This window comes from Pleurodeles waltl, chromosome 11 (genome assembly GCF_031143425.1).
Source record: "Pleurodeles waltl isolate 20211129_DDA chromosome 11, aPleWal1.hap1.20221129, whole genome shotgun sequence".
In the NCBI taxonomy this organism is placed as follows: Eukaryota; Metazoa; Chordata; class Amphibia; order Caudata; family Salamandridae; genus Pleurodeles; species Pleurodeles waltl.
Window position 1 is genome coordinate 972,245,352 of NC_090450.1, and position 23,954 is coordinate 972,269,305.

Below are 23,954 nucleotides of genomic sequence, written 5' to 3' on the forward strand. Positions count from 1 at the left end.
TCACACTTGATTCCATACTACTGGACATCTTCATCATATGGGCATCTTTGTCACATCACACTTGATTCAATACTACTGGAAATCTTCGTCACATCACATTTGATTTCATACTACTGGGCATCATCACATCACACTTGATTCCACACTAATGTACATCTTCGTCACATCACACTGGATTCCATACTACTGGACATCTTCACATGGGCATCTGTCACATCAAACTTTATTCTATACATCCACACTACTGGACATGTTCGTCACATCACACTTGATTCCATACTACTGGACATCTTCGTCACATGGGCATCTTCGTCACATAACATTTGATTTCATACTACTAGATACATTTGTCACATCACATCACACTAGATTCCATACTACTGGGCATCTTCGTCACATCACATTTGATTTCATACTACTAGACACATTTGTCACATCACATCACACTAGATTCCATACTACTGGGCATCTTCGTCACATCACACTTGATTCCATACTACTAGACACCTTTGTCACATCACATTTGATTCCATATTACTGGACATCTTCGTCACATGGGCATCTTCGTCACATCACACTTTATTCCATACTACTGGGAATCATCACATTTGATCATATTTCATTTCATAATAATGGACATCTTCGTCACATCACACTTGATTCCATACCACTGGACATCTTTGTCATATCCCACCTGATTCCACACTACTGGACATTGTTGCATTACTTCTGATTCCACCTTCCTGCGATCCCCTTTCAACCCATGTTTGTCTGCGTAACAAATCATGTCGAAGGACTGAAAGGCTAAATACTGTGCATTATAGCCCATAAATAAATGGTTTTACAGACACCACATTAGGAAAAAAAATATGCATCACAGGTCTTGAATGCCTTTTTTTGCTTCTATGCCCACGGAAACTTCAGCAGTCACACATTCACTCCCTCCTTGGACACTGACGTAAGCCGAAGAACACATCCAACTGTGCATCTCTATATCTCAGGTTGATGCGAGTCCCAACTGTAGGGTGAGATGGCATGCATGTCCCCCTTCACTAAAGAATACTGTCAAGGCAAGGACAACCTTTTCATCAGCCTTCCACTGACACAAGCAATGGCCTCAGGAGGAGTTCTGGAGCTCAGAGCAAGATCAGACTTACTCATCCCTTTGGGGACTTATGGCAGCAGCACACCATCTCCAGCTGTCAGATTCAGGGTGAGACCCTCCCCATATACTCTGATCCCATCCCTCCTCCAATACAAGCCATGGTGTCTCGCTTTAATTTTTAAACAATTTATTGTGTCTGGAGTCCACCACACCAGGGAGGACAACTCCACCTCCCATGCTCAGTGGGTCTCAAAATCAGATCTATTTTCCATTCTCCTTCCACAGCCTATAGTCTCCGTCTATAAATCGAAGTAATTGAAACCTTTGAAACTATAGGCAAATTGGTGCTCTGTAACAATCCTTTTATCTTTAGCTTCAGTTGAGCGACTCCAAGCGGTAGCCGTGGACAGATCCAAGGATAATGTAAAATGGGTCTGTATCCTAGTGGGCGTCCTACACCTTCAGGGGTGCATGGTTATCCCCTAAGGAATAATGGTACATCAGGGAAATAGCCTCTGTATTGCTGGACCTCTGACCACATAGCTAAAAGATTGCTCAGTGAGATGATGCTCACCACTAATTAACAGGCCTAACCCCGAATCCCCAACTCATCACAACATTCTTCAGAGGTCAGGAAATTAAGCACCAACAAATACTACTAGTAACATTGACGCAAGTGTGGTTTGCACAACAGTATACTAAATTGTTACTTTATTATTCCATTGACAGGGGAAGGGCAGACAGTCTGTAGCAATCGGCAGCTATATGCATGGCACCACTCTTCACAATTTGAACTGTGAGCGACCAGCAGGTGGACACAATTCGAAGTAACCGGGTTTTGAAAAAGACTCTCTACCATGGATCAAGGAGTCACTTTGGGCAGTGTGGTCCAACAAGCTAAAAGACGAGAGGGTCCAGCTTTGTTTGTGCTTTTGTTTTGTCGGCTTTTGACAAACTTACTCAAACAACAATATGTTGTAAATGAAGATGTGGCAGCAATAAAGATCTTTTGTGCTCAATTGTGAAATTTCACAAAACCATTCAGGGGAAAAAATAGCTATGCAATTACTGTATTTACAACTGAAATAACAATTAAGAAAAGTTTATGCCAAGAATGTATACTTTTATGTCTGTATTTAGATGACCTACATAGTTTTTGAATGTAGGGATAAGTGAATTCTGAAAAATTCCTATAGACTGAACACATACACAGAAAGGACGAAAATCAGGACCAGTTTAAATCTAATGTAGTGAGCTACAGCTTATTAAAAAGGAACACATTTTGCAAATATGGATTGCTGTTCGCATCAGATTTAAAACAGGCAAAGGGTGATAAACACTGTTTGCCGATTCAAAGTGCAAACCAATGACCAAGCTAAACACGCCTCGATTTACTGCAGGAGCAGAACTTAACACCTCAAAGAGGAAATTTATGAGCAAACGAATGGGCGCGTGGACCTTCACTTCAGTGTTAGGCACAAGAAACCGTAAAGAAATCAATACAGTGGACAAGGTTCATCTTGTTTCTATAAGTATGAACTACTACTGAGGATACAGGCGTAAGTCACAACTCTGGAGTATTTTCAGGAACACTGGCCCCTCAATCGTCAAAACAGCCAATGAGAGCTAGCATTAGGGCAGTAGTGAGACCTGCTCAAGGTGTCTCACAGAAACTGTTCATGTAACTTGGTTAGCAATACAAGGAGCAAGGGGCAGATGCTCCTGGCAACTGGTACCAACAAGGGCACAAGGACGTCCATCCCTGAACATGAGCCTAATCTGGTGGATGCTATTAGAAGATGGAATGGTGTGTTCTGTGGCATGAATGTACAAGGGCTGACCACTTCCTTGCGAGCTTTATGATACAATAACCACACACTGCTAATGTTATTACCAGCTAGGGTGAAAGGGACTTGTAATGCTGGGGACCAGCTTCTGTGCTAGTGAACATTAACAGACTGTGTGAATGATGTACGATTTTTGTACCAAGTTAATGAATTTAAAAAAGAAAGAAATGTGTGTATTTAGCAGAAGAGAGTAAGGAAACTACTTGTGTCTGCATTAATGATGTTATTGTTTTTGTTTGGACTGGGTACACAGAAAAGTCTATTTATCAAAACCAAACGTCTTTTACTTTGAACCAAGATCACACAGTGTTTATGTACGCAGCTGATGTCTATGACTTGTGACGTCAGTGGGGAGTCAAGGGCCTGGGAGAGCGTCAGGCGACTTCTGCGCCAAGAAGGCAGGTGAAATCAGGGACAATTAGGAAGCACCGGCACCGCTGAGCGTAGAGGCGCTATTTTCTGGTGAACTTATTTCGAGGAACATGCCTCAAGTTAAAGACCGTAAAGAGCACCAGGCCTACCAAAGCGCCTAGACGCGTGCTTAACGTGCACTACCCAAGTGTCCTTTCAATTTAAAACTCGGAATCGTACAAACACCCAGCCCTCGGCTGCCAATGGATGTTTCCTTAGATTCATGTTATTTCAGCTGCACATTACCCTGGGGGTTACGTAGGAGAGACTTTGCACCATATAACGCCCCTTTCTTCAATCTGTCCTCCTGTGTGCAGGTATGTCCCTGCCGCAGCCCTCTACCCCCATCTCCCCCATCTCCGCCCCTAATTTGACACTACTGCCTACACTGGACTCATTCTAGCGTGCCTCGTTTGCCTCTGTGTCCCGATCTTGCACCATTAATTACCTCCTAAATGGCCCTTTTGAGTGCCGTGCCAGGGACTCACACCACCTACGCTTCAGGCAGTGTGCAAGGTCTGCAGCAAGCTCTGTGCAAAATTCCACCAGGGAGAGCGAGTTGTTGAAGTGAATGCAAAACTATTTTAGGTACCAATACCAAAGAGCTTTGTTTTTTATAGTTTGTTTGTTTTCTAGGAGTGCTAAATGTAGGCCTAGGTATTGGAACAGGGACAGCGACTCGTAAACAATTTAAAAAGTGCAATATAGCAAGTAAAACCTTCACAGTGGGCGTGGACATTACCGAATGTGCATACTTGTAGTGCAATGTTTGGAAGAAAAAAAAAAGTGAATTTAGTCGGCTGTGTCCAAACGAAGCACTCTGCCCGTGTGCTCACTTGTTCATTCATTCATTCATTCATTTATTTATTCATGGACGACAATGACTATCAGTGTTTGACCTGCAGTGGGAGAACCACAGAATGGTGGTGGCACAGGCCAGGCCCAGACACTGCAAGAAAAGGGAAAGCCAAAACATTAGAAGGGCCACTGGGATCAGAGCCCACATCATGAAAGGCGACAAGCTGGCCGCCTCCCATTACCATCGTGCTGAAGTGCTGAGCCACCTCGGTGCTACAGTGCTCCAGCTTGCAAATGCACAATAAAGCACTATGTTCTGATGACTAAAACAGTGACTGATGCTCCAGCATTCACTGTAGCAGAAACTGGCAGAGGGATGACAGAAGCCTGGTGTCAGGTGAAGGCCATCTGGTACCACAGGTAACACTCAAATACATCTTAAAATCAATAGATCCTGGTTCCTCGAAGTAGGCTTTGCAATGGATGTGACCACCAAAGCCATGAACCAACCATGGGTTGACACACTACTGCCTCAAATTGATACCTGCTGCAGAGTGATGGCTCTAGCCTACCTGGGAGGACATGGATGTGCTGGTGTCCATCCATGTGATCAGGCAGATGACCGGTCAGCTGACGGAACAGGTCAACCTGGGCACAGAGTTCCTCTTTTACCTGTAAAGAGATGGAGAAAGAAGTCACACAGGTAAGTAATCAACAGGCAAATGCCTTGGGGAAGAATCTGCATCCATGGAAAACTCTTGATAGGTAACACAGCCAAGTAGCAACTTCTTAATACAAGTGACTGAGTCACGCTAAGTGCCACCCTTGATGCTGCAGGTCAGCGGGTGTCCAGGTCCCAGAGTTCTGATCTCTTCACTGGCTCCCCACAGAGGCCGGAGTTCTACGGAAGCTGGCCTGTGTTGGAGGAGCAGTGAACTATCAGTCGCACAAACTGGTCATCACAGAGGATCCTGTGACTTCACTTCAAAGCGCTTACTCTGACCTAAAACATACACTCACTCAATCCTTCTCAAGGAGTGCCTCCAATGTCTGGTACTCCAGCCCTCCAACTCTCCCAACATCACTTCTACACCTGTCCAGAACTAATCCGCCAATGGATGCTGCCAGTGGATGGTGCTACTCCTGAGCATACGCGTTTGCTCTGCGACTACTGGACGATGCTACTCCGGAGCATACACGGATGCTCTGCGACTACTGGATGGTGCTACTCTTGAGCATACGCGGATGCTCTGCGACTACTGGATGGTGCTACTCCTGAGCATACGTGGATGCTATGCGGCTACTGGATGATGCTACTCCTGAGCATACGTGGAAGCTCTGCGACTGCTGGATGATGCTACTCCTGAGCATACATGTTCTGGACTACACAACTAAGGGGGTCATTATGAGCCCGGCGGATGGCTTTAATATGGAGGAAAGCACTGCCAACAGGCTGGCTGTACTTTTCTCCATATTAAGACATTGGCGGTTTGGCCAAACCGCCAATGTACCACACCGAATGCCACAGAGGTAATGACCGCCGGGCTGGAGACTTCACTCTCGAGCCTGGCGGCCGTCACTTGCCCGCTTGCGGGATTATGACCCTGCCTACCGCCATAGTTTTTGTGGTAACCTTACCGCCACAAAAACCATGGCAGTAGGCACTATCAGTGACAGGGAACCCCTTCCCTATCACTGATAGGGGTCTTCCCTGCCCCCATCCTCCTCCTCAGATTCCCCTCCCACCCACCCCCTTCCTCTCCAGACCCCATTCATACATGCACCTTCATTCACACACGCATACACTCATTCCCACATTCATCCACGCATGCATACATCCATTCACACACATACACGCAGACATGCATTCACACAACTCAACATACACGCACTCACACATCTGTACATGCACACGCAACACACACCCGCACACATGCACACACAACACCCTCCTCCCTGTCGGAGCACCCGACTTACCTGTTGTCAGGGGGTCCTCTGGCAGAAGACGGGACAGGGCACTGCTGCAAGCAGCAGCGTCCACCAACAGAACACCGCCAGGCCGTATCATGTGTTATGATACAGTCGGCGGCGGTCTACTGGCATGACGCTGCTGCTGGAAGCAGCGCCACCTTACCGCCATCCGCTGGCTTGGCCACAGCCGGATTTCTGTCATTCTTCAGTCAGAAATCCAGCTGTGGTCATAATGCGGTGGACGGATGGTAGCCGCGGCAATGGTCTTTGGCGCCCGTCACCGTGGCGGTAGGCGGTTTTTACCACCGGGGTCAAAATGACCCCCTAAGTTATTTGAAAGGATTTTAATTATTACCATTTGTGCCCCCTCTACTAGCACTCACTTTAGTTAACTAAAGGTCGATTCTTCTTGGCTTTAAGGGCTATGACCTTGCACTCATATATATATATATATATATATATATATATATATATATATATATATATATAAACCCCGTATCTAACCTTTGTGTTAATATTTACAGTTTATGTAAAGCACTCTGCTGCCTTGGTGGGTCTGGCACGAGCTGTATGAAATTGCAATAATTTAAAATTAATCAATGAAATACTGTGCATTATCTATTTATACTGTATTTACTAAGTGACAGCGTGTATACCAGGCAGTTCAGGGTGCACAGACTGGCATTTTCAAATGCAGATGAATGCTGCAGCCCTTTAAGGTCATATTTTCCTTACCTAATTTTTTGCTGTACGTCTAGACATATTCCTTAATGCAGCCAGACCCCCTCTAGTATCTGTACACGTCTTTGTAGTTCTGCTTGGTGGAAGAATGAACTGATCACCAGGTGAACAGTTTGCAAATGTAAGAAGTTGGAAGGTTTGTTAGGAAGAAGGCAGTGGCTACTTTTCCGCTCGTTTAGGGAGCATGTGACTTGCCCAGATGATAACCTAACATAACACACAATAAACTTCACCTGTAGATGGACAATTTATAAGTGGATATTCAATTTTTAGGGGGAATAGATTACTTTTTCTAGATAAGACAAAACTGGAAATGTCTAAAGAACTTTTCTGAGATATACAGTATTAAACTACCTTTAAAAAAAATAATAATAATAATAATTTATGTCGACTTCCAAAACAATTTTTTAGAGGAACAAAGGAGTCATCATTTGAAAGAAGAGTCCTACTGTAAAGAAATAATCTATAACGTGCTGAGGAAAACAAAGCCCGAACGTCAAAGCTACAAACAGAAATACATTTTTTTTTTAAATGATGGATGAAATGCTTGAATTAATCTCAGCCACTGGTAATTACTTGGGGGTCGCATCCCAGTCCATCCTATTTTGCACACCCTGCCACCTTAGTTTGGGCCCAGCCATACGCAAATCAATCCTGACCCAGCTCTGATGGGAACAGTCCAGCCTGCACTTCCAGGCCAGGTCATCTATGAACCGGAATACAAGCAATACAGAACCTGTTACGCCCTTACTAGCGCTCATCAGCCAGGTATGAATTGGTCCCAATGGTAGTGCGTGTACTGGACCCATATCTGGTTCCAGTGGCATTGCGTGTACGGGACAGTCCCACTTAGGGTGACACACTGAAGTAACACTGACACACTGGAAAGAAGTTAGACCTGGTTGATGAGCCAAAAGGTGTATTTTTATATTTAATAAAACTCCAATAGTGAAGATTGATTCTATTAAATATATTAGTAATTTTACTTTTTAAAAGTTACCTTTACCCTGCCTGAAGCTGATGGAGGCCAGTTTGAATTAGCTCTCCAGCAACTGCCCAGCCACTACTTGGCTTAAATGAGGCGTGAAATCTGCTCCCAAAGCAGAGACAATGGCCTGGGAGTGGGAAGGTATTTCCTTCCCCTGGCAGAAAGACCAGCTGGGGTGGGCCCGGGAACTTAATTAACTTCAATAAGGCCTGCCCTTTCATAAGCAGATGTTAGGTGACACCTGTAAAGCCCCAGCTTTTGTCCTCACAATTTCCGATACCGAATCTAATTAAAAGGAAAAGGCACCTATTGAAGGGTTTATTTTTCTACCCACATTTAGGACCATCACTGGAGACTGAATGCAGAAGAGCATGTTACAAAGTGATTTAATTACAAAGTTAAAGGATACAGGGTCCTTTGGCATTAATAGTTATGCAATGTTATTGTGGTGGCCATAGATAATGTCTCACAGTCTACAAAGTAAGGAAAATAAATTGAAACGGCTTATCACTCATTAAAAAGCAGAAAAAAATAAAGAGAAATTTGAGAAACCTCTAATAATGGCCAATGAGGCAGGAACGAAGAATCCCTACAGCAAAGACAAATACATAGTACTTATAATGCACTAACATTCAGTAATAAAGGTCTGTACATGTAACAACAGCTTGTTATTATATAAGGTGATGGTCATACAGCACTTCTACAGTCTGTAAGCCTAGCATGTAGTAAATGCTATTACAGAATTTATGGTACTCAATTTACCAACTTCGGAAAAATGTAATGCTGAGTTTTCCTTGCCAAGATTTAACTCATGGCGTGGGGTTCACGGCATGCTCAGCAGCAACCCGTCCTTCCAGCTACATGAACCAGACCACGAAGGAATCACATTAGCGGTTCTTAACTTTCTGACTTCTGTTCACATACACTGATATCAGAGGACCCGCACTGAGTCATTATTGGAAACTAGTGATCCTGGACTAAGTCATTTCTATGATTTGAACATCAAAACAATACACAGAAAATATAAAAAGAAGTATGCACCTAAAAAATGCTCCAATATTTAAAATGTTGTTCAGTTCACAAACATAGAGAAAGTTTCAATTTTACTTTATGTGTATAAACTGCTGTATTAATTTTTATATTATTTAAATTTTGCAAAACAGTTACAGACCCTCTGAGGTATTGCAGACCCCCGCAGGTCCTCGGACGACAGGTTAAGAACCACTGCAGTGAATCTGTGATACAGCAGAAAAAAAATACACAAGAGTAGAACTACAGTGTCGGTCAACAAACTTTCTTTTACTAGGTGGTCTTAGAGCTTTCCTGAAAATAAAAAGGGATTGGGAAATGCTCAAGTTTTCTGCGACTGAATTCCTTCATCAGGAGGCAGGCAAGAGAAGCCAGATTCAAAGCTTTTATTTAGTTGCCGACAGACAATCTTGCAAGAACTGTGATTTGTTTCTTATCGCATGCTGAGTATGTCATACTATTAGACTTTTTACCTTATGAATAACACTGGTGAGGTCTTGAAGCTCCTGGAACCTCCCCCTCTCCGCCAGACAGTGCCATATAGTTTTGTTTCGGAACTTGCACAGGTAGGACTTCCATATTTTACGTCTTACCTCTGACATCTCGAGAAGACCGTCTGCCAAAGCCTTCCTAATGCCCATTTTGCCATGAAAGAATCCGTCTTCGTTTAACAAGGAGAAGCTCTTCCGAAGCGCCTCACACACCGGGGATCCTTCTGACAGGTTTGCATGGAGCCCAATTGGGATATTATGTCTGCATTAAAAAAAAAGAAAAAAAAAGAAAACCAACAGACAGATTGAAAAATTGTTTTCTTCTGCTACTGTGCCTTACTCTACTTCTCTTCAGTGATGTGAGGTGCTCTGAAACGTAGGTTAACATGGAAGCTTTAAATCACAAGGATTGGGAGGGACTTCTCCTGCTCCCCCAATCAAAGGTGCTTGTGGGGTTGGGGGACCAAATCTTATTGATGTAAAAATCAAACAACCCACTGCCACTTTCAAAGAGCGGACTCTGTGATGGACTGCAAACACAAATCCCCTTCGTATGCCGCGAGTGTGGCCTGGTGCGACCCAGTAGCCAAGTCCATCTGTCCAAAGGAAAAACAGCCTGGTTTATTAGTTTAGCCCTGGCAATGCAGCAGGGCGCATGCAGAGGTGAAAACGCAGATGCAGGCGTAAGTCACAGAGCACAGTCTCCTGTCAGCAATGATACCCATGTCAAAGTATGCAAGCGGGGTTAACTCCCCAGCAGTGGGACACAATGCACCCCAGTAGGGGGGCAGAGGAAACACAGCAGGGAGAAGAGGGATGCCCAACACATTCCTTCCAGCTGGCAGCAAGTGCTCCTCAGGCGCTAATGTGCTGGGGCTCCATGCCAAGGAACAGCAGCTTAGCATGCTGGCAGGCGGGAGACGTTTCTGTGCCAGTACTGCTAGATGTGGCAGCTCATCAGACGGAATAATTACATGGTACATATTGTTATTGACTTAGCCATGCTTTGTAACCACAGCAAGGTGAGAGACCACAGTTGTGAGAGGGTGGGGTGGAAGTATCAACAAGGGATTGTGCATAAGAGAGGGGGGAGCTCACACAAATGCTGGGTTAGTAGGCTGGTGGTGCGGAGACAGCTCACATTAGGGTTTAGTAAAAGGTGGAAGGGAAAGGACAGCTTACCAAAAGGTGGGAGGGAGGGGACATCTCACCCTAACGTGTGATAGCAGGCGGGTGGAGAGTAGACGTCACACTAACATTTAGTAGCAGGTGGGAGGGAGGGGTAAGCTTACCATTAGGAGCAGGTGGGTGTGAGGGGACACCTCAGCATAAGGTACAGCAGAAGATGAGGAGGTGCAGCTCGCCACAAGGTGTAGTAGGAGGGATGGTTGGGACAGCTCACCATAAGGAACAGAAGTAAGTGATGGAGACAGCTCACATTAAGGTGGAGCAGTAGGTGGAATGGGGGGAGGGAGAACAGTTCACCATGAGGTATAGCAGTAGAAATGCATGCTCTGCTCGAAAATGGGACGCAGTAACACCTTGAGTGTTTCTCTCTCTCTCTCTGTGCGTTTAATTAGGAAAGCATAAAGGCCCACCAGGAAAGTGAGTGAGGGCGAAAAGCTTTGTCTCACAGCTCTCACTGCACCGATTGGTAGAGCGGTGACAACAGCAGAATGCCAAATGGACATTCTAATTCTATCAAGAAAACTGAACGCCTAAATGCTCATAACTAAAGGGGAGAAAAAATAAACAATACATGTCATTAGCACATCCTAGTACTACAAGTAGATGACGGACAGCTCAGATTAAGGTGAAGTAGTGTGTGGGTGAAGGGCAGCAAGGGGCAGCTCACCATAAGGTACAGCACTAGGTGAGGAGGCAGCTCATATTAAAGTAGAGTAGAAGGTGAAGGGCAAGGGGAACCACCAGCACAAATTAACCACTTAGTGCGTTCTTACAGTGAGCTGTTTACCACAGTCTCTGCTTCCTTAAAGGTGACTTATTTATCATGGTCATTCATTTATGTTGCACTTTACTGCCATGAGCATGTGCCTGAATCACTGTCAGCGACCCTTCGGAGATGTGAAGGTGCATGCATGTGTGGGTGAGTACGAAGCCGACTGCTGCAACCTACATGCGTGGAACCATGGAAATGTACTAATGCTGCAGTGGAGATGTAGTCAGTTGAATGAGAGGTTGGCCGAGATGATCCATTGTAAAGGCTAGACCTCACAGAGGTGGGTAGGGGAAAGTCATGATGTGTATATGAAGAATGAGATTGATGATCAAACATTCTTCAGTCCTGGCACTGTGAGCAGTGGTGGTTGCTAAATATTTGCTAGGTCTTTTTATGTGAGCAGGGAGGGTGTGTGCTTTATGAGGTCTGGACTGAGAAGTTTGGCCTCACTGTTCCCTGCCCGAAACAACCTGAGATATTGCACGTCGGAGATGCACCTTTATGCAGAGACTTCACCTGTGGGCTATGTGCATGTTTCTCATCTGGAAACCATGGTAGGGAGATTGGGGCGGAGGTGACTTTGATATATGGCTGTAAAATAGGATGCGTCTCACTACTGTGATCAGAATCTATTGTAGTCTGTGAAGTTGGCACTCGAGAGCACCAAGGTAAAAGTTATTTGCGTATTTCAGATTCAAGAACACAAGAGTGATGATGGTTGTATTAACCTGATGAGTAAAAACACAGAAATGGAAGACTCCTGAGGGTCGTTGTTCAACGGGAGGAGCCTCGACAATTATATTGCTCCCAAGTCTTCGGGTGATGTCCTAGTTCCTGGTCAACCCAACAGATTGTTTTACTTTCAAAGGCGATGAGGACCGGATGCATTGCATGAGCCAGTGATCCACAGGTAAGAATTTGTCTTGCACCATCAATTTGACATGATTTGTGGTCCTCCAGTTGAAGATGGCGGGAAAGCAAGATCTGATTAAAGGACAGTTCTCAATGAACTATAAGAATGTAGCATAGTTGTAGCAGATTAGACCCAATGATTTGATGAGTAAGGGCAAAAGGCTGAGGTAAATGCTGAACCTGACCTGAGCAATCTGAGGCCTGTAGCACATCCCAGTTGACTAAACAAATGCAAGAGGTGATAGATGAGGTTCAGATGATCTGTATGAGATTTAAGAGGATGAAGGAGATATACTGTCTTATTCTTAGCCCCAGTGTCGTGAAAAACACGAGGAGACTCCAGTGATGAACTGTGTCAAAGACTGCAGAGAGGGGAGAAGTATTCGAATAGCAACCACATCCATGTGCAGTTGAGACATGAACCCACATTGTATTGCGAGGGACTATTTGGTCCAAGGATGTGGGCAGAAGTCGACCCGGGTACCATTCAGTACCACTGCAAGGTGAGCTGTTCACCACTGCTACCAGAAAGGCAAACTACTACTCCCTCACAGTGACATTGCAAGATGAACTATAATTACTCAATGCATGCCAGTCTGGCAGCACCAACCTTGATGAAGGCAAAGTAAGTGTGGTGATATTGAAACACTGGTCCAGCAGCCTTTTTTTTTCCTTTTATTTGGGCTGCTGGGGTTCGACTGGCAACAGTGCCTGGTCTCACAGTTAATCAGGCAGCCCCTAGACCTGGCATGCCTGGAGGCCAGCATTTGGATGTTAACAGGCCACAACTATCAGACAGATTTACCTGAAGCCTGAAACATCTCAAGGTCCCAGAAGCACAAGAACCACACAATAGATCTCACATTGCAACATGTACCAAAATGCAAGATTTAAAAGCAGTACAGTGGCTATGCACATACAATAGTTTAGCTCTGCATTTTAACTCATACTTTGAGTTTCCCCCTTTGGCTCCAACCTATTTTGAGATTTTATCTTAAAAAGCTAGTGCCTCTACAGACCTGTCACCAAGAAAATGTATCAACAAACTCTAAAAGTTTTTTTTATATGCATCATACTGATTCCCTTCCATGGATACCTTACTACAGGCAACTGATACATTTGGGCCTTTTTATGTCCTAGATAGCTTGCTCTTCATTGGCCAAACAATGTGCATGATTATTCAAAATGGGTAATGGGAGAAATCCAAATGTGATCTTTCACGGCCACCTTGTTAGTTCATTGGGGCCAGGATATCTGTGTCATATGGACACCTTGCAGCACGAAGATTGTCTGGGCCTCTTGTAGCCTATGATGCTATATGGGACTGTCCGATTTAAAGTAAATTTTCCATAGTGTGCTGTTCTTTAGAGCTTTGGTAGTTCTTTTAGCAATACATTTTCCAAATTGAAATTCTTGATATATTCGCTATTGAATAACTGTTATACAGATTCTAACTTCCACCAAAATGCCTTCTGTAGAGCCTTACTATTAGGCTCCCAGTACCAAGGTTCCTAAAGAGGGGAGGACCATTTCCTATTCAGTAACATAGCTATGCCCACTGAATTCCTAAGGGGCCCAGTGAGAGTATCCAAAACTTTCTCCGTTTACAAACCTTGAAACAGACAGTCAAATCTTAACATCGCAGTCTCATAATTAGACAGGAATTGAGGAAACTTGGACGTATACCATAACCCTTCTGTGAACACAGAAATATTGATAACCAACACTACAGAAGCCAGTTTAATTTAAACATTCTGAAAATCTTTCCATGCATCTCGTTGCATCAAACCAAGTCTTGGATATCCTCATTTGTTCTTAGGACATTTGACTGTTGTACCCTGCTACTTGTGAGGCCCTCCTGTATTATTCCAGCCCATTGAACAACATACTCAGATCAGTGTCAAGGATATATTATAAACTCTGTAACACACGTCTACCTCTGTCTACCATGACCAAACCCCTTGGCAGTCAGATGGTGCTCACAATAAGTTCATAATCTGGAATTCAGAGCCATAATGGGCTCCATCCCTTACTATCTCTTCTCAAACTTAAATAAATATATGTCCAAACTCACAACGTGTGCTCAGCCAGCCTATGTGCTTAATTTGAGGAGGTGATTTCTGGTGCTTGGCACTGGCACTTAATTGTCAACAGCTGCATTTATGACAGTCTGCCACGTGTTGGCACTGTTTGTCTAATTTAGAGATGTGAACTACAAAAGTTGTTTATTAATTTAATACACATCAAAATGACTAATATCTGTCACTCAAGCCACTCTTGGAACTTTGGGGGCCTAAAATATTCTGAACTGTATGAGTGCAATGGTCGGTAGTTGTGTTATACTTTTGTTGGCAACGCTGACAGGGGAAATAGGTGGTACAAGATGCAGTGGCCTCCTGACGACAGCCTGCCACTTATGTATTTTCACAAATTAAGCATTGGCCAGTCTTAATCTCCCTGTGCCTCCCAAATCTTCAGGTGTACCTGAACTCTCTCCCTGATAAAATACCTATCTCTGCTCACTTTCCTCAAGAATGCTCAAGGATCAATATCATGCCAGGAGACTCTTAATCAATGACCACACTTGTAATAATTCAGGAACCAATGTAAATATTTAAATATGAAGACATTTGGCTGCATCCTCCATACAGAAGTTTCACAACCTACTGTAAAATGTTGTGATCCCAACTGACAGTTGTTTGTAAACAAAGTCACTCTCTTGCTCCTATAATATTTAAAATAAAGCAAGCACTTCCACACCCGCTGCTAAAACTTAAGATAAAACCTTAACTACTCTCTGCCCCTTTTAAGGTAGAGGCTAATTCTACTCGGTGGTGGCATCGTAGGGTGATTTACCACCATCTTGCATTCCCACCCTACGTTAAGCTTTTGCGTCACTGCACCACTTTAAAACTGAGCACTTTCTAAAACACTCTCCCTTTTTAAGGACCTTGTTGTCAGACTTGTTAAGTTAACCCATGTTATATCACACTAACATAACTTTTTCCACACTTTGTTCTCAGTATCTGCTTTTTCTACACTCGTCACAAAACCAACTGTGAGCTTGTCATCAGTGTCTTCTGCGCTGTAAGAAAGGTTTTTTCCACTTGGTGCATCTTACTGTGAGCTCTTACCTACTAGCTGCTGCACATCAAGTTGGGCTCCTCTTGACTACTTCTTGTGGTTACGGTGAGCTTTTGTGCTTTACCTTGTCAAGATTCATCAGATGATTTGCTTAGGCTCACTGCAAGAGCACTGTGAATCCTTCAATCTCCCACTCAACTATTCCTAATATCCACATAACAATGAAAAATGTTCGTCCAACAAGATTGTTATCAAGAGTAATAATTTTCATTAGTTACCCTTCTGAAAAATATGGTAAGCAATATAGGCATAAGTTGGCCTTCCTTCGTCTGGATGAAAAACGAAAGAGAAGAGACAGTAGACAAAGAGTGCCCAAAAATCCCACTGGCCAGAAGTTAGATGTTTTCCTATTCCGACTTAGCACAAGTCTCACTGCAGGGCAGATTGGCAGTCAAAGATTCTGTGTGGGGGTAACCTTTTTGCCTCTATCTTCACGAAAGACGTCTGATAATCTAGATAACATTTGGGCAGTTTAGGACTGTCACTTTGCCCCATTCAGGGGCAACACAGAGATCAGGTCTGGAGACGCCTGATAACACGAATGTAGTGTTGAGAATACAAGGGCACCTTCGGAAAGACTCAATCAATCTTGGGATTGAGCTGTCGAATCAACGGAAACTCTAAATGGGCTCCAAATCACAGTGAGTCAATCAGATCACAACTCATGGTCTCAGCAGGACTACTGCTGCAAATCATGATAATAGGTTAACAGTGCTATGTGATTAATCCTGGAGGGCAGTTCTGACCACTCATTTTGAATCACAAGTAGAGCAGGGACCTGGCAAAAAGAATGTAAAAAAAATGTCAAGTAGTTCCAGAATCCAACATGGTTTGCAGGAACTTCTGTGGTTGGCATTAACTAACAGCAGCTACAGGGATGGTAAGATGCTTGGGATTTGTGCCATGGTATTTACTAACCAAAGTATTTAATAAATTGACATTTTCCTTCAACGAGCATGCTTCTTTTCCTGAACCTCCATCCTCGATTCCTGGGTTGGAGCCAGTGTCTTTGGCTTGACAGGGTAATTGCTAGTGAAATGCCCAGGTTTGCTGTGGTTCAGACGCTAACGTTAACAATGGCTTTTAACCTTTTACTACTTAGACAGAAGACCTCTAACGCCCCTCCACACCCCATCCACATAGGTACAGGACCATCCTGATTAAGAGATTGAATCTCCTAATTATCTTGATAGACCACAATCACCTCTGGATTGTGCCCCTTTTCAGTACATAATGTGATTAAATTTGACGTATAAATCTGAAAATTCAGAATCGGTCCCAGGTGGTTTGCAAAATGAGCCAACACATCTTCAAGATTGTCATGTAGCTCTCAATAATATAGGGAGGGACTTGTTTCATCAAGCCCAATAGTTTCCATTACAAAATGATTACAATTGGAAACTAAGGATAATAGGTATTTATTTTCCTGCTGCAAACACACTAACTCGTTATCTTTGCACTGCATATATGAATGTTTGGCCAAGAGCTTCCTCAACGACTCCTTGAAACCATTAAAATCATATACAAAGGATCATCGTTTTCAACTAGCAGAAAGGACCATGTTGCTAAGATCTCGCACAAACAGGACAAAATGAAAGTCGGCTTAGCTGAACCATCGGGAAGGCTGCTGGTCTACGAATAAAATGGAGCTGGAACTGGTTCATGAAGACTGTGAATTTCTCACTCATCATTACAACGTTCAGGAGGGAGAAGAGGAACAAGACTAGAAGTTACGACTCTCACATTAATTAGGTGACTACCAGAAGAGGCAGCGGAGGTTCCGGACAAGCCCGTAGTAAGCGGACTAAAAGCAGTACTCAAATATTTGGTTGGTTGTAAAATGGGTTGGGAAGCCTCAGATTTTGAGCTGTGTCTACACATAGGGCAGTACAAGGTTGATAGTCACAATTCTGTTCTTAACACCGGATTTTCTTGGGGTGGTAACTGTAGTATGGGCTACACTTCCACTAATGTTCTGGCTAAATATGCTGTACTTGAAACACTTATTTAAAGTCCCTATTAAATTGGGGGCCTGTAGCTGGTCATCCACACCCAGAGCCACGTTGCTCAGACATTTTTTTTTTTGTATTTGCAGGTTTGGCTTTCTGTCTAGGTCCACTCTCCTGTTTAGATTTGCCACACTGAGGAGAAACTATGAATCTTCCACTCAACTAGTCCCAACAGTCAGTACATTGAAGTTAGTTTATTAGGGGAAATAGGTTGACGATAAGAGGAAAAAAAACTCACGATCTTCTAACCTTATTTCTTCAATTTACTTGGGTACTGATACTAGGCTCTTTCTTTTGCAGTCTGATCATTTGATTCACTGAAAACAATTAAAAAAAAAAAAAAAAACACAAAATACTAAATACCACAATGAAATTCACTGATGATTGAGAGAGAATGATTCCCCATTTCAACTTTTCTTACTAACTCGTGCCATAATGATCTGAGAAACAAAAGAGTTCTTCAGTTCTGGTCTTTTGTCGTTTGCCACAGATGACTCTCAATGACTCCAAAGAGATCTTATTGGGTACACTTTGCAGTTTTTACTTGACCAGGATTTTGAGGTTTCTCAATAAAGGCTGTGTCTTACTGAACTAAAAGGAATACAAACTTTCTTTTACTGGCTCAAGTGTTGGTAGTTTCGATTACCATTCAGTAAGTGCACAAACCTGATTTCCAGGTTGCGAATGAGTAATCTCGTTTTGTATCTTCTGAGATCCTGAACTCCATGGGTGAATGTTATGTGAAGCTGCCAAACAAGTCAAGAGAAGGGAGGTGACTCTTACCTACAAGGAGTGCGCTCGAGGAGGACTTCATCACCCTTTCATGATCAAATGGAGATCAAAGCCCTGAACTACCAGCGGGCCGGGGTGCGTTTCAAATAGTTAGCTGCACCCAAAATGGCTGCCAAATCACGTGGTTGGCAAGACTGTGCAAGATTTTGACTCACTTTGAAATGCCATGGTATCGAAAGTATAGTCAAAATTCTTGGAAGCAATCTTGGGTTTACTTGTAGAATAAGGTATTAGTCAAAGTCTCAGGGAGCATACTGGGGTATAATTTAAAATTAAGTACAGGTACCTCTCTCAAGGGGTAATAGTGGTCACACATTTCTACAGTAACTAAAGTCTCGAGGGGGAATAATAGGCATAAACAAAGCACCAAGGTGGGTGTTGAGGAACAAACAGGACAGGCTGTGAAGCACCTCAAAGTGAGCTTTTCCTGCATGCTTCTGGAGGCTTTTTCTGCTGGCTGCCCACCCTTAAGGTGATCATACATTCACATATAGCTCTACTGTAAAGTGATATCTTCCACTTTTGTTCTGCCACCTTAAGATGATCTGTTTAAGATGAGACTGCACCACCTGTGCCTGCACATTATGACCTTATTCTCTTCCTGCTCGCCCTCAATGCATGCACATTGTCCACTCACCGCCCATCTTTACAATAGATGGCAAGTTAGACTACACCTGCAGATCTCCCTTCAGGTATACCTTTCCCTACTTGCTGGTCTACTGCAGGGTGTTCTTACTCGCTTGCTTCTCCAGGGTTCTGGAGCAAGTTGAGTATCCACTTACCGCTGCGACACAATGTAAACCCATCCTTGCTGCTCCTCCTGATGAGGTATTTCCTGCCTTGGAGCACACCTTATGCTACACTACCCCCACATGCTACTCCACCATAAGACAAAGACGTCAATCTTGCTGATCCACCTTAAAGTGAGCTCCCCAACCCCTTCCCCCACCCGCACTCCATGTTAGAGTCATTGTCCCCTCCATTGCAGCTGCTGCTTCATCCTAAGGTGGACGGTCCATGCTCCCATATGCAAATGCTACTACCTTTTGAAGTGAGCTGTTCCCTCTCTACCATCTGCTACCACACCTTACGTTAAGCTGTGACCTCCCTACCATATGGTACTGCACCTTCAGGTGGGCTGGTCTCTTTTACTACACCGAAATGTGAGCTACCCTCCCCCCTCCACCTATGCTAGACTGGTGCTGCCCTCTTCATACAACATTAATGGGTGTCTGCTACTGAAGCCAATGAGAGGGACAGAGGGTTTGTTGAGTCTAAGAATGTGTTTTCGTGTCAAATGTGAGTCTTGTAAAGTGCCTACTGTAAAATGAGTTGCCTGTAGGTGTCAGAGTGAGTTCAGGAAGTTGTTGGGTGGTCATGACACCAGGACTGAGAGCCCCAGGGTGGAGGCTGAAGACTGAGTGTTTCTGACAATGCCAGTCACTGTGTCATAAAGGTGTTCTTACCACAAGCACACCCAATTCATGACCGCTCTGCAGCGAGCACAACATGATGGTCATATATGTGCCAAAAGATATTACGATTCTATGGGAAATTGTGTGACGGAATAACACAGCTTTTCGAACATGGAAAGTGCCAAGAGAAATTTTCTAGGAGGAGATCCCCCCCCAATTTTCCAAAGCCCCTTTATAAGAAACTACCTTGCTTGGTGCAATCTTCTATGCGGGCAGTGACTGGTGGCCTCCTAAGAAAAATATCTAGCCCCTGCATATTTTTTTTTTTTTTTTTTTTAAAGGCAAACCAAGCACTGAAGGAATCAATGATATCTCATCTAAAAGGGACACAGTGATAAACAGTTCACTCTTAATGGAGTTCAGCGAGTGGTAAATAACTCACCTTCGCGCAAGGAGCGCTGCATCGGAGGCAGCGTAGCCATTCACCAGCAGAGAGACATTAGATACCGCCCCGGCAAGGTAACACTCCACGATGCCCCGGTTCCTCCTTGGACAATAGCCGAAGTCGTCACCTGTTACTATCAATTTCACTTTGGACTGATGCATTGTGGGGAGCAGGCGCTGCAGACAGAAACAAGATACAGAATTCATAAAATGTCAGATCGCACAACTAGGTCATGAAACAAAAACATGAAACACTAAAAAAAAGTTCTGACTATGGGGGTGAATTGGGTAGAAGCTAAATGTGACATGTTAAGAGGAACAAGGCAGATCTTATTTTCATTAGCACAATTATTTGATGCAGAAACTCAGTCTAATGGTTTGAATCTTGTGTTGCCTTAAAGGTCTGCTCTATTCCAAAGAATGGAGCCATGATTCACTCAAAAACAAAAAAAATCGTTTAAGTCATAATTTAATTTTTACTGATAAGCAAATATTTCATTTGACACTCGGTCTGGAAATATCAGTTTTTAATACATGGTGGGAAGGGGGGGTGCACAAAAAACTACTACTCCTCTAATTGACTTTAGTATCAAATATCTACAAAAGTAATATGGGTGTTGTGGCCACATGGTTCCGGCCCAAAGCTCTGGAGGGCAGATTTATCAACATTTTGCACCTGTGCAAAGTCACAAAACGGCACTAATTGATGCAGATTATTTACTTCCTAGAGCAAAACTGTTATTTTGGAAAGAAGCAGTAAACGTTATGGAACTAGCCCTTTGCACTACTTTGCATTAGGGTGCCCCATGGGTGGTACATGGGCATGTCCACGCTACATCCATGGTTTGTGACACAAAGCTCTATCGACTAACAATGGTACATTGGGCTTTACAGTAAAAAAACATAATGCCTCCCTAAGGCAGGTGCTAAGAGGGAGAAATGTTTATATTTCTCTTAACTTTTCAGATAGCTCCACTTTACTCCACATTTACAATGTGGGGAATGTTTTTATGTATGTCTCATATGATTTAGTACTGGAAGATTTCACTTGCAGTAGAAAACCTGTGCTAGATATAATGCATACACCTTTGGAACTATTTTGCAAAGGTGTGTGTGTGGCACTAGGCAGCCTGAAAGAGTGACAACACTGAAGAAGGGTCCACTGTAAAAGATCTTAGCAGATATGGTGCTGTCCTGCCCTCTCCTCCTAGCACGGCACTGCGACTTTGATTGCTGCGCTATAAATTATTATCTCCTCTCCCCAACCAACAATCTGAAGATCAAGGGTTCAGATCCTATTAGTCTTTTTTTAATTAAACAATTATGTCTAAAATTGTGTTTGTTAATGTGAAAATAGTAGGATTAGACAAAAAATATTTTATTGTTACACAAATACTTTAATTGAGACTGTCTGGAAATATCTGTGTTATTAAATACTGGACCCCAACGACCAAACTACTACTCTTCTATCAAGGCATTTTGTATTAATGTATTTATCAGAAAACGCAGAAGCTGGTTGTGGCCTAACGACTGGCTCTCTCAGCATGTTTGTCAAGGGCTCGAATCCTGCTGTCTACACAGTCACTGGTCTGCTTAAAAGGTCTGTGCTATTAGTAAGAATGTCAAGGTCCGTCCAATACAAGGACAATCGTTTTCAGATTGCACCAAGGTGTTTAAAAAGCGTATATGTTATTGGAAGAAAAGTAGGATTAGGTAAAATTATATTTTTATTGCTACACAAATATTTTAATAAGCATCAGTTTTTAAAACATGCCAGACCCCTGAGAAAAAACAATTCAACCTCTCTCATTGGCCTGTTGCAATGGCGTGTTTTGATGGACTTTAAAATCCATAACCCAACCTCTCAATTCTGTTGGGTTAGGAGGGGTGTGGAATTGCAATTGCCCGACGCCCAGGGCATATTGTTTGGGGTCAAGGACAACAAATGCTCATGTTTATTTTGTCCTTAGGACAAGTAGGCCCAACCCCCTGCAGCACAAACCCTTTGGCTGCCAGTTTACAGGGAAAGGAACTGTCAGCAGTTGAGGTACTATTTGTGTCCGTTTGTTAATGCTGTTTGAATTTGTATTTATGGTTCATTAATGCAAAGCCTTTAGTATTGGGGTAAGCGGTCAAAATAAATGTTGTACAGTCACACTCTACTACTGGTAGTGGTTCCAGTAAAAAAAAAAAAATATATATAGGTTTTTAAATAAACAAAATATGTACACACGTTTGAAAAGTTTAACAACATCAGGCTACGTAAAATGCTCCCAGAATGCTCTTTGATTAGATACAAATGTTTGCAGAAGCTTGTAAGGAAGATTAATGGTTCTTTGCTTTCAACATAAAATGCTCAGAAAAAAGCAAGTAGGAAAAAAACATTTTGCTAAATTACTATGAAATTGTAGGTACTATTTCTTAGGAGCATCATTTAGTAAAATGTGTTAATGCATGCTGGTATTTCCAAAAAATATTCATAGTGTAAGAAAAGCAATGTAACCATTTTCAACACGATTGTGGGAAACATGAAAATAAACAAGCACTGGCAAAGCTAACCGATTTGACATTGGTTGTCAGTCTTTTGGTTTTGTCAATGTGTGTCTTGTTTTGACATGGCTTTTGTAACTCATTATTGTTGTGGGAGCTGCCAGGCCCTCACCATGGTTATTAACATTGGCAAAAAGCAAAAACAAGTTTTTTGGTCTCAAAAGGCACACCACAGTAGTTCATGGCACTGAACAAAACTACTTTGTGTGCAAATATGCTCCTTGTGGAAGAGCAGAATGCTGTCACTCAAAGTAAAGGCAGCTGATAAAGAAATAGAATTTTAATAAAAACAAAATGTCTTGGTTAATGCCAGACCTAATTAGGGGCCCAATTCTTAAAGAAAGTCACAACAGTGCACCCATGCTATATGTCTTTGAATTAGTGGCTTTCGTGAATTTACAGAAGTAGACCAGGAAATCGTACTCCTAGAAAATATTTGTGAACTGCATTTTAGCACCAGCAAAAATGCATGTGTAGAGCTTCTCGTGCAAAAATCTATTGAGAGTTTACAAGTTCACTTTCCCTCCAACTATTTTTTTTCCCCAACCCTGGAAGAACTTCTACTTCTGCCCTTGTCAGGAGTACATGTTCAACCTTTCTCAGCCTGGCAAAAGATTAGAGAAGAGCTGGTGAAAATCCTTAAAACACACAAGTTAGTAGGTTTTCACAGACTGAGGATTTCCAGCCCTAGAAATATTGCTTACTGTTTCCCCAGTATGTAGATCGGTGGAGAGGTGGCAAAATAAGGAAACTGCTGTAGTAGGGCTTGAAATTGCTAGTGTTCAAGCCCCACTATATATAGTATTAGCCCTGGCACAATCAGGAAGGCTATTATCAGAGCTCTTACATAATGAGATTGCTGCCATAATTTGTCGCTGCACTGCGTGGCACCACAGGGAAAAGTTTTTTTGTTTTTTTTTAATAGGACAAGTATATTAAGAAGCAACCTGTCCCATGGACAAGTAGATATTTTATTAAAATTCCACACCCCTGGGTGAACCTTTGAGATCTGTGTTGAGTTTACTTCCTTCCTGACATCTTTTTGGTGAGCTTGTCTACAGCACAGATACAAGCATCAGCTGATGAAAGTTTACTCTTTAGCGTTTCTGTTTCCCAATACCAAGGGCCACTGGAATTTGGTGAATCTGCAGCCATGGAATATTCCACATGGTCATGGATCTAACACTTGCTGCATAATCCACCATTTGATGTATAAATTGATGATTTAAGCTAAATGCTTCCAGCTCAAACTGATGAAAAGGTTACAGTCCCTCGTGTACGTCAGTGGAATCTCTTCCTACAAAGTGTCAAACCATTTGCAAGGGTGACAGCCACCTATAAAGTAAT

At 43.0% G+C, this 23,954-nt stretch overlaps 1 protein-coding gene across 9 annotated transcripts in view; it reads right to left on the reverse strand.

Moving 5' to 3' along the window:
* Window positions 1-23,954, reverse strand: part of YDJC (YdjC chitooligosaccharide deacetylase homolog) — a 74,937-nt gene that overhangs the window by 12,758 nt on the left and 38,225 nt on the right. For all 9 annotated transcript variants that reach the window (XM_069215230.1, XM_069215228.1, XM_069215232.1 and 6 more), the window contains exons 2-4: window positions 20,056-20,234; window positions 9,484-9,643; window positions 4,734-4,833 (exon numbers count right to left, since the gene is read on the reverse strand). In XM_069215230.1, the coding sequence (XP_069071331.1) occupies window positions 4,734-4,833; window positions 9,484-9,643; window positions 20,056-20,219 (424 nt within the window). In that variant the 5' untranslated portion in view covers window positions 20,220-20,234. The remainder of the gene's footprint in view (window positions 1-4,733; window positions 4,834-9,483; window positions 9,644-20,055; window positions 20,235-23,954) is intronic.